This window comes from Schistocerca gregaria, chromosome 7 (assembly GCF_023897955.1).
Source record: "Schistocerca gregaria isolate iqSchGreg1 chromosome 7, iqSchGreg1.2, whole genome shotgun sequence".
Classification (NCBI taxonomy): domain Eukaryota; kingdom Metazoa; phylum Arthropoda; class Insecta; order Orthoptera; family Acrididae; genus Schistocerca; species Schistocerca gregaria.
The window spans coordinates 398,628,792-398,644,136 of NC_064926.1; the positions used below are offsets into that span (position 1 = coordinate 398,628,792).

A 15,345-nucleotide genomic window follows, 5' to 3' on the forward strand; every position below is an offset into this window, starting at 1 on the left:
TACCAGTTTTTTGGCACTTCAGTACATTTAACAAGACAAAACTGGATGAGTTACATTCTTTTCAAAGTTTAAACCAGTCAATTTGTACACAGCCAAATAATACTTTTATTAAAAACATCACTTACTGTTTTTTTCTAAAGATTCTTCTTCGCTCCATTTGACATTAAGGATTAAATCTGCCTCCAACTGCAAATAAAATGGTAGTCATTAATGTAAGAACAAGAAAAGTAATGGGCCCACGGTTGAACCCTATGAATTCATCTCATGAAGATGATATGCTGCACCTGTTTGTGTTACTTGAACATCCTAGTCTACTTAAAGTAGATAGGAAGGCTGTGAGAATTTGGATCAAGGAAGGAGGCGTCCCAGGGTAATGTATACAGTTTGTGAAACCACTTTGCTAAGGAGGCTCAGTGGCTTATGCACCTATCTAGTAAGCAGAAGAAGAAGGAAGGAGGCATGCCAGGCTAATCCATGCAGTTTGTGAAACCACTTCACTAAGGAGACTTTGTGGCTAATGCAGCTACCTAGTAAGCAGAAGACGTGCGTTCGGTTCCCAGCCTTGGTTTTTTTCTCTCACTGGTTCATTCTGTATATATAAAGTCAGTATACTCTAAAATTGAGTCATTTTATTTGTATAAGTACCTGGACCTGGGTTACAGACTGGATCCCCCTTCTACATTCAATACTGAGGTGCTATTCCAGAACATGGAAAGCTTTGACAATTCCGGTTGTGAGACTTTAAAATAGATGGGGGCAGAACCGCTTTGCCAAGGTGACTTAGTGGCTAACACCCCTGCCTAATAAGTAGGAGAGCAGGGTTTGATTTCCAGGCTTTCCACTGTATTGCTTAGCACTATTTGTGCTTACACTAGCTAAGTTTAGAGCGGTAAATCAGAGAAATAATATGATCAGAGTGAAATGAATTCTCTTTGCCTGAGTTACATGACCTACATCCTACACTGGTCACCTCATTCATTTCATTAGTTCAGCAAATGTGTTATGTTATATGTGTAATGGACACCACTTGTATGCCACTTTTTATGTATGATGTCACATTGAGCTGCTGTAATTCGTATATTTTACTTTCAGAGGAATGTTGAAGAAAACCAGCAAGGGCAAGTTTATTCCAAATCTGAACAAAGAAAACTACAGTCAATTCATGAAGTTTCTACTCCATATGGAAGAACATCAAATGCTCATAGATATACACAAGTATGATCGTAAAGAGGAAACAATGACATTGCACCCCAATAAAAAATTATGCATATTGAAGGTAATATTTTTGTGTCACATTATGTTGTTTTTCAGAATTGTTAACACTGCAGTATACACAATAATGGAGGTTTTAAAATTGATTCTTTTGATATAATATTGACCAAGGCTACTCAGAGGTGTAATGTCAAAGTTAGCGTTATTTCTCGGTACAGAGACTGCAATCGGATGTGAAAGCTGAAGTGCAATAGAGAATGACAGGTGGTTCTTAGATGCGGTTATCTTCAGTAATTTAAATCATCTGCAGAAGTTTAACAACTGCTGTTGGATAAACGACCACTGCAGTATAAAGGCTTGTTCTAATCTTTTCTATGCTCAGGGTCATCAGCAGTATACCTCCATGCTATTCCAGCATGCATTCAAATGTCTTCTACCTGCTTTCCATTAGGCCTTCATCTCAGCCTTTCTTTATCTCATGGTTCCAGTCACCTGGATATGTTTACCACCCATCTCTATTTTATTTTTATCACAACTTTAATGCATCTAGTACTGCAGTTTGTCCTCTGATCTGTTTCTTTATTTGCTTTCTCTCCTAGAAATTCACATGTTCTCTCTCTCCATTGTTTGCTCTAAGCAGTATGCAGTTTACTTTCTATAAAAAGTACTTGCTTCAATGTAATATATCAAAACTGAAGATGCATACCATTTGTAAATTCAACATTTCCACCATACTTTAAGCTTAGGTTTCAAAGCCATATGTCATCCACGAAAAGCACTCAATGTTTTATTTACTCTTCTGTTTATTCCTTATACAGCCCACACAGTTATTGTCTTAAAATACCCTGAATACAAAAACTCATCAAATGGTTCTGTAACCCTTTTCTTTTTTTTTATCTCATTATAAAAATCAATGTCAGGCGTACTTTAAAATTTGATGCGTTAAGTTGTTTCATTACTTTTTGAAGTTTATCTGCACTAGTGGCAGGCTGTACAGTCATCAGCAAGAGGAAAGGGTGCAGATATCTTCCATTAACATGTATTTCTTCATTGGTTTCCAATTTAAGGATCTGAGAATGTCCACTAGGTCTGATGAGTTTAGTTTTAGCAATATGGAATCTCCTTGCCTGACTTCTTTCACATCCAGTTTTTCTTGATCTTGATGAATACAAATGGAAACTTGTAGTCTTGATGTGTACATTGGTTGAATCAATGCTTTTTATTTATTTTCATAGTTAAAGCCTAGTTAAAGCCAATTACAAGAGAGTCTGCTGTAACTTAGACCAAGAAGTTTCCTCAAAATGAATGAATCCCATGAAAACTATTTGTAAGTGTAAAATTGATTTATCATGCTAACAACTAGGAATGTTTAACCATCATGTTAGGAAAGGAATATACAATTTTTATTTGAGAAGTTTGTTTCAGATAGACTTCTGCTACATGCTAATGCTAGTCTCGTATCTCATCCATTGCAGTATGCTTCTGTGAGCCATCTGTATGTGTTTCCAAGCTATTGTGTTTCTGTGCATTTCAAGAAGTTCTGTTTAGAGAAGTTTCTTCATTTGTTTTCTGACTTGTCTGTAATGAAAAATAGAATTTTGTACAGATATATTCATTAATGCTCAGAAAATCTCATATGTTTAGAAGTGAATGTTGGCCAGTATATTATTAAATGGGTGGCTTCTGCGTGGTTTTGTACATCAATGTTCTTCCAACAACAAATCCTTGATCAATTTATATAACTTTGTGAATTCATGTAATCATCAGTGCAATGTTTGATTCCACATACATGTAATGCTATGATGGATTGTGTCACAAAAACGTAATTTGAATGCTCCTGCCAGAGAATCTAATAGTTTTGTATGTGTACACAGAGCTCTGAAAGGCCCATAGAAGCAGTTATCATTTTCCCAATTGCAATGCACATATGTACATTTGCATCCATACAATCAGCATTCTTGTCAGCTGTTGTATCTCCTTAATTTCCTTTAGTTTCCCTTCAACATAGTCTGATTATCGTTGTCACTGTCACTCTCACAAAACTAACATTTACACTGGAATGACTAGTTAAAAAAATCAAACACAGGGGTAGTGTGAAGTACTAGGGTCTGTGACCATACCTAGTGCAACACATTAAACTTCTTCTCTGTGTCTGAATGCATTAATAAGGACATTAATTATGCATCAGTACAGAAATTCTAAGCCCCTGCTTACAAAATAAGTATCACCAACAGCCAATAGTGATTTCAGTATATGCTTACATCAAAGAGAATGAATCCTAAAATTAAAATCTGGAGCACTATCTGCAGAGACAGTTGTAGTGTGCAAGTGTGTACACAGCCTCTTAATGTAAACACATCCCCTTACAGTACTCTGAGTGATGTTTTCCCATTATACACTACTGGCCGTTAAAATTGCCACACCACGAAGCTGACGTGCTACAAATGCGAAATTTAACCAACAGGAAGAAGATGCTGTGATATGCAAATGATTAGCTTTTCAGAGCATTCACACAAGGTTGGTGCCGGTGGCAACACCTACAATGTACTGGCATGAGGAAAGTTTCCAACCGATTTCTCATACACAAACAGCAGTTGACCGACGTTGCCTGGTGAAACGTTGTTGTGATGCCTCATGTAAGGAGGAGAAATGTGTACCATCACGTTTCCAACTTTGATAAAGGTCGGGTTGGAGCCTATCGCAATTGCAGTTTATCGTATTGCGACATTCCTGCTCGTGTTGGTCGAGCTCCAATGACTGCTAGCAGAATATGGAAACAGTGGCTTCAGGAGAGTAATACGGAGCACCGTGCTGGATCCCAATGGCCTCGTATCACTAGCAGTAGAGATGACAGGCATCTTATCTGCATGGCTGTAATGGATCGTGCAGCCATGTCTCGATCCCTCAGTCAACAGATGGAGACGTTTCCAAGACAGCAACCATCTGCACGAACACTTTGACGGCGTTTGCAGCAGCATTAACTATCAGCTCAGAGATTATGGCTGCAGTTACCCTTGACGCTGCATCACAGACAGGAGTGCCTGTGATGGTCTACTCAATGACAAACCTGGGTGCACGAATGGCAAAACATCATTTTTTCCCCCCCAGATGAATCCAGGTTCTGTTTACAGCATCATGATGGTCACATCCATGTTTGGCCACATCGCGGTGTGAACGCACATTGGAAGCGTGTATTTGTCATCGCCATACTGGCGTATCACCTGGCGTGATGGTAGGGGGTGCCATTGGTTACACGTCTTGGTCACTTCTTGTTCGCTCCGCCGGTACTTTGAACAGTGGACGTTACATTTCAGATGTGTTACGACCCGTGGCTCTACCCTTCATTCAATCCCTGCGAAACCCTACATTTCAGCAGGATAGTGCACGACCGCGTGTTGCAGGTCCTGTATCACCCGGCATACAGAAGATGTTTGACTGCTGTCCTGGCTGGCACATTCTCCAGATCTCTCACTAATTGAAAATGTCTGGTCAATGATGGCTGAGCAGCTGGCTCATCACAATATGCCAGTTACTGCTCTTGATGAACTGTGGTATCATGTTGAAGATGCATGGGCAGCTGTACCTGTACACGCCATCGAAGCTCTGTTTGACTCAATGCCCAGATGTATCAAGGCCATTATTACGGCCAGAGGCAGTTGTTCTGGGTACTGATTTCTCAGGATCTATGCACCCAAACTGCGTGAAAATGTAATGACATGTCATGACATGTCAGTTCTAGTATAATATATTTGTCCAATTTATCATGTGCATTTCTTCTTGGTGTAGTAATTTTAATGGCCAGTAGTGTAAATGAAAGGTTTCCTCATTTGCCAGGGATCAAATACTTAATTTGAGTTATCTGTTTCATAGAGCTGATTTGTTGTTGTTGCTTTAGAAAAGAAATAAATTGAAGTCCTGATATTACAAAAAGTGAGCAAGTTGGTAGTAATGCCCACATTAACTCATGCCACACATGGTTTTGAGTTTCAGCTTAGTTTATTTCTATGTGGAAGTCACTCAGGCAATAAGACAAGTCATAGTACAACTGTGCAAGGTTGACACAGTGTGTGCCTTTAAGAATCAATTACAATTCACAAGCAAGATCCACACAGAGGGTACCTTGAAACTTTGGCCAAAACTGCATGCACAACAGTGGTTCTGAATACGCCTTATATATGTTTTGCTACAATGACATGATTGTTATAAACAGAAAATTAAAGAAATGCATTGAATTTTGACAGGTATCGGAACAGTAAATGACATTTTATGAATCTTAAATAAAATGTCATTACACAGAGTAGAATCTTGTTACTGGTCAGTCTCATTCGCATTGAAAATAGCCAGATATGTAAATATAACAATACATATTACCTTTCAATGGACTATTCATTAAATATCAAATATAATTTTGTTCTAGCATGTTTCCTAGCTTTATTAAGAATGTACTTCATTTCAGTAATAACAGTTATTCAAAAATGAGGGCAGACAAGATAATGCTCTTTGCAGTTACATAGTGAGACTCATGTCTAATTTGAGTCTGTTCTTTACTTTCAAATAACATCAGATGTAAAATATGTATCATTGACAATAATTGTAACTGTATTTTAGGGATTTTAAGAAAATAATGTGGTTTCAAACTTTCCTACCAATTAAAGTGTCTACTTGAAGCATAAGCAATACATTGTCCAAGTTTATTGCCCGTATTTGGCTATGCTTAGGATTTCTTTTGACTTATTATTGGCTTTTAAATTAATTACTGTGAGAGAGAATCTACTGGTAACAAACTTTGAAGACCGGAGAGGTCCTAGCTATTAAGTTTCACCCCTTTCCAGAAGGTTTTTAGGCACAGTTTTACATGTTTTAAAAGTTGCAAGTGAAAATGACAATGTTAACCTCCAGTTTTGCATGTGCGATACAAATTTACATAATCAGAATACCACAGGCATAAAAAATTTTCAGAATGACACTGGCATAGATCCTGTTGTGTATGTATGATAGAAATTTACGTAATCTGAATACCACTGGCACAAACCTGTTTGTGAAATTGTACTGTTTGAAAAAAAGATGAATGTTGTGTATCTAATTTGACACAGAGTGTATGAAACATTAAGTATTAGATCAGTAGTATCATTCCTAACTAATTCTGATGATCAGGTATGAATCTTAGTGCTTCAAGACAAAATTAAATAACCTTTTGCATTTCCAGTATAATAAAATGTTACAAAATTGAAAGAAGTGATGACAACATGTAATACAAAGTAAATACTTATGTGTGATTACCAGTACTGTGTTGTATACACAGGTTTGCAGGTAATAAATTTATAAGTAAAAAATAATGGATTTTACAAATTAATATTACATATGCAGTTCTTTGATTGCAAATTAGATTTCAGATAACATATGCCTCTGTAGTTCAGGTGACAAGAGTTTTTAATATGGCAGCAAGTATGATTGTTAAGTGTAAAATAAATTATTCAAGTTAATGCAATTTATATAATATGACACAAATTATAAATCTTTACATATAAATGTCAGGAGCAGTTCAATTGCTCCAGTAAAAAAAAAGTCTTAATGTTTTTGTAAATCTTTGAATTCTGGGGAGGCAAAAATTCTAAGTTTCACTTTAATCACTATACATTTGCAACATATTTCATTATACAAGTGTTTTACTCTCAGCTTTTTTCTTTCATTTTTCCGTTTCAATTTTTTTACTTGTTCAAGAGGCAGGTAAAGTAATCCCACTTACAAGTATTTTACTCTCAGTCTACATTTTGTCAAGATTCACAGCATTGTGTATGATAATGGCTGTCTTTCACTATTCCAAATAAGACCCAACTTCAAACATCATTTATCTTTTTTTAAATATCTCATAATCAATTCTCTACTAATAAAGTGTCTAAACAATTTATCTACGTATTTATGAAGTATACCTTTCATTCACAAAATATGGCACATAAAAAATAAATAGAACAACACACTCACACATCACAGTATCTTCAACTCCAGTTAAGTTTTCACAATACATCATAATACTTCCTTATAGAAAAGTGATTCTGTTGCTGAGTCTACTGTACTTAAAATCTGAGTGAACTTTTCCTATCATGGGCATAATTTAAATCTCTCCTTATGTCTGTCATTACAATCATTTTTCATCGGACATAGCTCAAGTCAATTGAAACTTTACTTATCCTTTCAGTATTTTACTTTCATCATAGTCACACTCTCATTGAGCACAAACAGAAAACACTTAAAGTCTTTTTTTTCTTTTTTCCACTTAATGTTTCTACACTCTCCTGGTCCAGTTAGCAATGTAGGAGTGCAATAACATGCTTTAGTCAAGTTTGTATTATGCAAGAAAATATCATCAGTATTAGACATCAGAGTATTCCTGTAGTTCAGGCAAGAAATGTTAATGTTATGGCAGTCCTACTTCCACAAGTGAATGAATCTCTTACCCATTTATCATATCAAATACCTCAGTACAACATTGCAAATCATTTTTCATTGAAATCCATATGTCTGAACAACAAATCATGAGTGAACGTGTGCATATGCATAATAATTCATCAGTCTCTCAGGACAGCATAAACATCTCAAGCAATAGTGATTATAGTATTAGCAAATATATATATACACTCCTGGAAATTGAAATAAGAACACCGTGAATTCATTGTCCCAGGAAGGGGAAACTTTATTGACACATTCCTGGGGTCAGATACATCACATGGTCACACTGACAGAACCACAGGCACATAGACACAGGCAACAGAGCATGCACAATGTCGGCACTAGTACAGTGTATATCCACCTTTCGCAGCAATGCAGGCTGCTATTCTCCCATGGAGACGATCGTAGAGATGCTGAATGTAGTCCTGTGGAACGGGTTGCCAACCATTTCCACCTGGCGCCTCAGTTGGACCAGCGTTCGTGCTGGACATGCAGACCGCGTGAGACGACGCTTCATCCAGTCCCAAACATGCTCAATGGGGGACAGATCCGGAGATCTTACTGGCCAGGGTAGTTGACTTACACCTTCTAGAGCACGTTGGGTGGCACGAGATACATGCGGACGTGCATTGTCCTGTTGGAACAGCAAGTTCCCTTGCCGGTCTAGGAATGGTAGAACGATGGGTTCGATGACGGTTTGGATGTACCATGCACTATTCAGTGTCCCCTCGACGATCACCAGAGGTGTACGGCCAGTGTAGGAGATCGCTCCCCACACCATGATGCCGGGTGTTGGCCCTGTGTGCCTCGTTCGTATGTAGTCCTGATTGTGGCGCTCACCTGCACGGCGCCAAACACGCATACGACCATCATTGGCACCAAGGCAGAACCGACTCTCTTCGCTGAAGACGACACGTCTCCATTCGTCCCTCCATTCACGCCTGTCGCGACACCACTGGAGGCGGGCTGCATGATGTTGGGGCGTGAGCGGAAGACGGCCTAACGGTGTGCGGGACCGTAGCCCAGCTTCATGGAGACGGTTGCGAATGGTCCTCGCCGATACCCCAGGAGCAACAGCGTCCCTAATTTCCTGGGAAGTGGCGGTGCGGTCCCCTATGGCACTGCGTAGGATCCTACGGTCTCGGCGTGCATCCGTGCGTTGCTGTGGTCCGGTCCTAGGTCGACGGGCACGTGCACCTTACGCCGACCACTGGCGACAATATCGATGTACTGTGGAGACTTCACGCCCCACGTGTTGAGAAATTCGGCAGTACGTCCACCCGGCCTCCCGCATGCCCACTATACGCCCTCGCTCAAAGTACGTCAACTGCACATACGGTTCATGTCCACGCTGTCGCAGCATGCTACCAGTGTTAAAGACTGCGATGGAGCTCCGTATGCCACGGCAAACTGGCTGACACTGACGGCGGCGGTGCACGAATGCTGCGTAGCTAGCGCCATTCGGCGGCCAACACCGTGGTTCCTGGTGTGTCCGCTGTGCCGTGCGTGTGATCATTGCTTGTACAGCCCTCTGGCAGTGTCTGGAGCAAGTATGGTGGGTCTGACACACCGGTGTCCATGTGTTCTTTTTTCCATTTCCAGGAGTGTATATATATATTAAAAACAAAGATTCCAAGACTTACCAAACGGGAAAGCGCCGGTAGATAGGCACAATAAATAAAACACACAAACACCACACACAGAATTTCTAGCTTTCGCAACCGGCGGTTGCTTCTTCAGGAAAGAGGGAAGGAGAGGGAAAGACGAAAGGATAAGGGTTTTAAGGGAGAGGGTAAGGAGTCATTCCACTCCCGGGAGCAGAAAGACTTCCCTTCGGGGAAAAAAGGACAGGTGTACACTCGCACACACACACATATCCATCCGCACACACACAGACACAAGCAGACATTGCTCCACAAATGTGGTGTTTGTGTGTTTTATTTATTGTGCCTATCTACCCGCGCTTCCCCGCTTGGTAAGTCTTGGAATCTTTGTTTTTAATATATTTTTCCCATGTGGAAGTTTCTTTCTATTATATATATATATATATATATATATATATATATATATATATATATATATATATATATATATATATATACTTCCACATGGGAAAAATATATAAGCAGGAAAGCGCCGGCAGACAGGCACAATGAACAAAACACACAAACACACACACAGAATTACTAGCTTTCGCAACTGATGGTTGCTTCTTCAGGAAAGAGGGAATGAGAGGGAAAGACGAAAGGATGTGGGTTTTAAGGGAGAGGGTAAGGAGTCATGGAGTCATTCCAATCCCGGGAGCGGAAAGACTTCCCTTAGGGGAAAAAAAGGACAGGTGTACACTCGCACACACACACACACACATATCCATCCGCACATTCACAGACACAAGCAGACATATTTGTCTGCTTGTGTCTGTGAATGTGCGGATTGATATGTGTGTGTGTGTGTGTGCGAGTGTACACCTGTCCTTTTTTTCCCCTAAGGGAAGTCTTTCCGCTCCCGGGATTGGAATGACTCCTTACCCTCTGCCTTAAAACCCACATCCTTTCATTTTTCCCTCTCCTTCCCTCTTTCCTGACGAAGCAACTGCCAGTTGCGAAAGCTCGTAATTCTGTGTGTGTGTTTGTGTGTTTTGTTCATGTGCCTGTCCGCCGGCGCTTTCCCGCTTGGTAAGTCTTGGAATCTTTGTTTTTAATATATTTTTCCCATGTGGAAGTTTCTTTCTATATATATATATATATATATATATATATATATATATATATATATATATATATAGAAAGAAACTTCCACATGGGAAAAATATATTAAAAACATGTGTGTGTGTGTGTGTGTGTGTGTGTGTGTGTGTGTGTGTGTGTGTGTGTGGTTCCATTTATCCTTTAACATAATTATCATCATCAACACCATCATAATGTGACAGAATGAAGTGTATCATCAGCGTAAAGTTCAAAGTAAGTACAAAATTCTTCTTCTTGTCAAGCTATTGTGCCCTCAGAGTTACAAAGTACATGGCATAGAGTAACCAAAATCTGATCACCTTAGGATACTGTTGCTCTTAATTTTTGTATTATCAAAGTATTATAGCTGACTATAGTGAGAAAATAAGTACATGATCTCAGTTCATATTTCATCTGTTGACTCAGATGTTAAGTCAACACAATGCGCAATGGATAAATTTCAGTGTATATACTGATGTAATAAAATGAGAAACTGGCTCAATACATTATGCAATAACATATTATGATTTGTGTGTGTGTGTGTGTGTGTGTGTGTGTTTAAGTAGTATGATTCTCGTGTGTAACATCTAAAAGCAAAATGTGAATGTTCATAAATTCATCTATGTAATGAAGGAGGCAAAAGTTCTTTCATATATTCATATAGCTAATCAATATTCTATATAAGTGCAAGTTTATATAATTCAAGTAAATATCCGAACATTGTGACAAATATAGGTTTATGTAACTAAGTGTGTAATTAACAGAGGAACATTAAGCAGAGCCACAAGTGTAGATTCATATAATCAGTCCAACTGACAAATATAGGTTTAACTAGCCAAGCATGTTAACAAAGTGACAAGGGTGAAGTATTCATAAGCATGTGAATAATAAGGAAATTGTTACTGAATTAATATAACAATGCTTATAAAATACTTGTATGACAATAGGCAAAGTGACAAGTGTTAGTTTATACAGAGAGTTGTGAGCAATAAGCAATGTAGTATAGAATCCATTAAGTTGTGTGTAACCCATTGAAAAGCAAAGTGACAGGTGTTGAGTTATACAGACAAGTGTGAGCAATAAGATGGCGGCAAATAGTAATGGTAAAGTTCTTAGCTTACGTAAAAACTCGTGTTTTGATGGGGAAAAGTGTAAAAACTGCGGAAAAGTACTTAAAACTGGAATCACGTGCAAGGAATGTAATAACTCGTATCATTTTCGATGTGGAAAAGTGGACTCATCTGTGAAAGAAAATAATGAATTTATAACATGCTGGAACTGCAGTAAGTGCTGTGTTCAGAATTCAGATAACTATCATAAAGCAAAAATTTGTTAGTGTAGGTGTGAATTATCTGTACTGGTCGGCGATATGGTAAGTGAAATCCAGAGCCTAAAGGTTGAAGTTACTCTCTTAAATAAGAAGTTGTGTGAATTTGTACAACAGTGCCTGATGAACGAATGTAGGCCTAAACTAAAAACCAAGGAAAGCTTTCCTGCCGTCATTACTCAAAACAGATTTCAAATTCTCGACGAAATAGTGGAACAAGAACAAGTTCAGTCCGTGCAAACTAGCAGCAAAAAAATAAATAAATAAATAAATAAATAAATAAAACTTGTCAGTGATAAGTTCAGAAAACACCAAGTCCCAAACTTGTGTCCAAAACATGAAACTGAACGTAAACAAATGGTCCAAGGAAATGGAATCTGTGAAATTACATGCAAGAAATCGTCCCTAAAGAAAAACAGAGGAAATGACTACAATCAGAAACACAAGCAGGGCCGGATTCTATTATATGGAGACAGCCATGGACGTGAAATAGCGCAAAACATCGCAAATATGCAAGACAACTTTGCAGCAGTAGGCCACATCCAGCCTGGAGCCCCTCTTTCTGCTGTAGTGAAGCCATGCATGCAGGATTGTGACTCCTTCTCATCCAATGACTGTGTCATTATTATGGGAGGTTCATATGATGTAGCAAGAAATCAAGCAAATGATGCAATTGACATATGAAAATGGTACTGGGTATGTTAAATAACACTAAAACAATTGTTGTCAACATTCTACAGAGGCATGATCTTATGAAACAGTCTATTGTGAACTGGGAAGTTCATAAAACAAATGACAGGATTAAAGCTCTATGTAGTAAATTTCAGAATATGTCTCTAGTAGATGTCAGCTATCTAGAAAGGGAGCTGCACACATCTCATGGTCTGCACATGAACAAAAGAGGCAAAAAGATTGTTAGTAGCAAAATTATTGAGAAAGTCAGGCGACATTGTTCACAAAGTGATGAAAAGAAGTCCATTGCCATGGGGTGGTACAACCCACCTCAACAAAATCTGCCACAATACCAGCCACTGCTGGCAAGCCAGGGAAACTTGTAAAGCCTGCTGGCCTCATTGCTTGTCCAAAATTATCCTCTAAGGTCCAGCAGGTAAAACTAAGCCTTAAAATCATACACCAGAATCTTGGTAGTCTTAGGAATAAGCATAATGATCTAGATGTAATTTCATGGATTGACAAACCCGGTATATTAGTTGTAACTGAACATTGGTACAATGAAGCTCTGATTAGCATTAGTCAACCATTGTGTATGAAATTCTGCACAGCCTTCAGTAGAAAAGACAAGACTGGGGGAGGTGTAGCAATTTTCACTGTAAATGAAAGTAATTTTAATGTTATTGATGTGAGTGCCTTCTGCTTGGAAGGAGTCTCAGAATTTGCTGCAATACACCTAAAATGGGGTAGAGATAACATAACAGTTATCGGTGTTTACAGGCCACCTGCAGCAAATACAGATACCTTTTTTGTAAATCTTTCTGACTTGCTTGTATATATAGACACAACATTTTCTGGGCTAAATGGTAATGTAAATATTATAGTTACAGGGGATATAATTGTAGATTTATTTACAAATGATGTCAGCACCAAAAAGTTACATCATCTGTGTGATGAATGTAACCCAACCCCACTCATTCGGGAACCCGCTAGAGAAATTGGCAATAGTAAAACATGTCTTGACAACATAATAACAAACATGACCCACCTATCCCACAGTGCATCGGTTTTAAAACTAGCCATCTCAGATCACCATGCAGTACAGCTTAAATTGGAGCTCCATGAGGCCCCCACTGTCACTACAAAGCAACAGTTTGTAACTAAAAGAATAATGTATAATGACAACATAAATAGACTAAACTGCATGCTAGCACAAATAAAATGGTTTGAAAATAATAGCTTTTCATATGATACCTAGGCTACTGACTTCTATTACTGCCTTGATACCACATGCCCAGTTGTAATCACAAAAATGAAACAAACAAGAAATATAAACAAAAATATTTGGGTAAACAGTAATGTCACTGAAGCGAGGGAAAAATTAAAACTTCTCCACAGTGCAATGCTGAATAATAGAGAGATTCCTGAGGTAAAGGAAGCCTTCAAAATATATCAAGCACACTATAAGGACTTTCTCTCACAGACCAGGAGCAACTATGTTGCAAATAAGCTTCAAAACTCACACAACGTAACTGCTGGCATCTGGGCAGTCATAAACAGTTTTAGAACCTGCAGTGACAAATCCTGTATGGACTTTACTATTAAGCACAATGGTATGCTCATAAAAGACCAACTGGAAATTGCAAATATTTTTAATGAATATTTTTCGTCCGTAGGGGAAGCCATAAATGACAAACACAAAAACATGCACTACAGTTTTAAAGATAATACATGTGACCATAGTATATATCTAGCCCCCACAAACTGTGCAGAAATAATGGGCATCATTAGCTCTCTAAAACCCTCTAATTCAGCTGGGCATGATGGCCTAAATACTAATGTTTTAAAAGCCTGCAGCCAAAATGTCTCTGTACCTCTGTCTGCAACAGTCAACAATATAATAGAATCAGGCACCTTTCCAGACAGACTCAAAATAACACAGGTAACACCCATTTTTAAGAAAGATGACAACAACAAAATACAAAACTACAGACCAGTATCAATCCTTCCTGTCTTTTCCAAAATAGTTGAGAAAGTTATATACAACATTATATAAAACCCACATCCTTTTGTCTATCCCTCTCCTTCCCTCTTTCCTGATGAAGCGACCTTGGGTTGCGAAAGCTCAAAATTTGTGTGTGTGTTTGTGTTTGTTATTGTTTCTATCAATGTACCAACGCTTTCATTTGCTAAGTTACAGAATCTTTGTTTTTAGATCTATTTTTACATTGTTTCATAGATTAATATGTTGTTGTTGTTGTGGTCTTCAGTCCTGAGACTGGTTTGATGCAGCTCTCCAGATTAATATAGGGACTGACAATCATTTACAGATGAAGCTTTTTCTATTTAGTTTGCATACAAATTTATTTTGAACATTCCTGAGGGGTAGGGCATGCCAAACAATACTTGCACTCGAATGGGCTCAAGATTTTCTGATGTGCCAAAGCAAACCATACAGTATCAACCTTGCTCGAAAAATGGCGTGATATTTGTCTTGTACCAGTAGTGCAAGGTATACACCAGAAATTATGAGTTAGCCACTACAAAGATCTAATGGTTTGCTTAAAAATTGACGATTTTGTGAAACAACAGAGAAAATAATAACAAATCCTATCAACTTACCAACTGTCGTTGTATTAGAATAGGTTTGCAGTAAATTTTCCATGTATGTATTGATACTGTATTCATATATTTATGTCGCTTTTTAAGTAAGCAAATGTTCAAGGGTGAAAATCTTGTCCTGCAAAAACCATTACTTGATTCGAAACCCAAGACCATATTTTATATGGGTTCGAGAAACTGATGATTTTACTGAATTAAATCATATCAAACTGACAATAATTGTTGCCATGAGCACAAATTACAACAGAAAGACAGTTGTGGAGACAGTACAAACAGATGTCACTATATCATGGGAGGAGCAGAAGTTCAAGAATTGCGCTTAATAGTGATTGTGACCTT

At 38.3% G+C, this 15,345-nt stretch overlaps 1 protein-coding gene across 1 annotated transcript in view; it reads left to right on the forward strand.

Moving 5' to 3' along the window:
• LOC126282194 (putative helicase MOV-10) overlaps nt 1-15,345 on the forward strand; it is a 461,728-nt gene that overhangs the window by 218,236 nt on the left and 228,147 nt on the right. Inside the window, exon 8 of the mRNA XM_049981723.1 lies at nt 1,093-1,276. Within this exon, the coding sequence (XP_049837680.1) occupies nt 1,093-1,276 (184 nt within the window). The remainder of the gene's footprint in view (nt 1-1,092; nt 1,277-15,345) is intronic.